We start from the raw sequence: 1,898 nt of genomic DNA, 5'->3' as shown, positions 1-1,898 counted from the left end.
CCAGGTCTTCCTGGTGTCACCTGCTTCCCTCCTGGTGCTGTGGGTCTTGTCCCTCTGCCCGTGTCCGTGTCCCAGGGATGCCGTGTCGTTGTGTCCTGGTCTGAGGGTATTGCTGTAACATCTCCTGATCCTGAACAGGCTATGAAAGTGTGTCCTGGTCCTGAGGGTGTCATGGCAGTGTGTCCTGGTCCTGAGGGTGCCATGGCAGTGTGTCCTGGTCCTGAGGGTGCCACGGCAGCCCCAGCCCCCCAGCAGGCAGTGGCAGCTGTCACGTGTGGGGTGCAGGAGGTGGGACTCGGACTTTTTGGCGTGATGTCCCCAAGTTGTTGCTGCGTTAGGGAGCCGTGCCTGGGGGGTCTGTGGGCTGTGGTCCCAGAGATTGCCTTTGTGCTGTGACATCCGTGGTGTGGAAGTGGAGTCAGGCCAGGGGGACAGGGTCCTCACGGGGCCGATCACACCGAGGTGACGCAGGAGCTCCCGCTGTGGGGTCCAGTCGTGGCTCTCGGGGCAGAGGTGGGATGTGACCGGGGCCATGCCCCCCGCTCTGCCAGCACCCGACGTAGTTCCTTCCCCTCCCTCTCGGCAGGTGGAAAGCAGTGACACCCCCAAAGACACGGCGGCCGTCCCCAAGTGCCCCCCGGCCTGCCCAGAGGCCAGTCCCGCCGAGCCGCTGCCCAACGGGGACGTGGAGGGGGACGCAGAGGAGGGCGGCGCCAGCCCCAAGGGCGGCCGGCCCGAGGAGGACGACACGGAGAGCGTTCCCGACGGAGAGACCGGCCGGGCGCTGGAGAACGGCCGCTGCACCCCCAAGGAGGGCCTGGACGCTCCGGCCGATGAGGGTGAGCTGGCCCCTTCCGACCCCCAGAAGAAACGCGGGAGGAGGAAACTCCTGGAGGCCACAGAGAAAAGTAAGAGCTCAGCGTTGGGGGGCTCCCCAGGGCTTGGCCCCCCGGGGACCCCTGGCCCTGCCATCCTGCCCCGTGGGGGCTCCGGGCTGGGGAGCACAGCCACAGGAGGAGGAGCGAGGGCTGAGCCCCCGGTGCCACCCGGGATTTGGGGTGGGGACGGCAGGTCCGAGTGGGGGCTGCACCTGCATGTTCATCCAGTTACCCTCCCTCACCCTTTCCGACGGCGGGAACGGGGATGTTGTTCCTCGGTGCCCTGTGGTGCTGGGGTGTCCCTGCCCACATGATGTGAGACCACCCTGGTGTGTGTGCCCACACTGCACGGCAGCCCTACATGTGCCGGGCCACGGGGGGCACGTTCCCTGTCCCAGGGCTGCAGTGCCGAGGAGGTGCCAGCTCTGGCGCTGGGAAGCAGGCGGGATGGAGAGATTGACGCCGCACTGGGGGTCATCCCCAGTGCCTGGCTGGGGGGCAGTGTGGCACAGGAGGGCCTGGGGGTCCCAAGGGATTCCTGGGCTGCATCAGGATGTGCCCAGGTGGTGCCCGTGGGGTGAGGCCACCCCAGAGCGCAGGGCCCAGCTGTGGCTCCCCAGGGCATGAGGGACAGAGACGGGCTGGGGAGAGCCCAGCGAGGGCCCGGTGGTGCTGCAGGGCGGGGGTGTCTGTGCTGGGCAAAGGCTGCGGCAGCTCAGCTGGGGCTGCTCAGCCGGGAGCAGAGCGGGCTCGGGGGATCCGTGGCTGTGGCACCTGCAGGGAGGTGCCCAGAGGTGAGCCAGGCGCTCCCAGGGGTGCCCAGGGACAGGACCAGAGGCCAAGGCATGGGCTGGATTCCAGAGGGTCCCTCTGGACCAGGGACACTCTCCTCAGGGTTCCCAGCTTTGGTGCTTGGAGGCTTCCCAAGCCAGATCAGCAGAGAATGGCTGGCTGAGCCAGGGATGGGGGCAAGGAACAGCTGGGATGGAGCTGGGAGAGGCTGGGATGGCTGAGGCAGAC

General features: G+C 67.8%; 1 protein-coding gene across 1 annotated transcript in view; it reads left to right on the top strand.

Moving 5' to 3' along the window:
- Window positions 1-532: 532 nt before the first annotated feature.
- DNMT3A (DNA methyltransferase 3 alpha) overlaps window positions 533-1,898 on the top strand; it is a 16,902-nt gene continuing 15,536 nt past the window's right edge. Inside the window, exon 1 of the mRNA XM_027907158.1 lies at window positions 533-908. Coding sequence (XP_027762959.1) covers window positions 533-908 — 376 coding nt within the window. The remainder of the gene's footprint in view (window positions 909-1,898) is intronic.

The sequence above is a fragment of the Empidonax traillii genome, unplaced genomic scaffold (assembly GCF_003031625.1).
Source record: "Empidonax traillii isolate 1590-97213 ecotype Southwest subspecies unplaced genomic scaffold, ASM303162v1 scaffold1414:size197169, whole genome shotgun sequence".
NCBI lineage: Eukaryota > Metazoa > Chordata > Aves > Passeriformes > Tyrannidae > Empidonax > Empidonax traillii.
The sequence above is the reverse complement of the archived record's forward strand: the minus strand, read 5'-3'. Positions and strand labels throughout refer to the sequence as shown.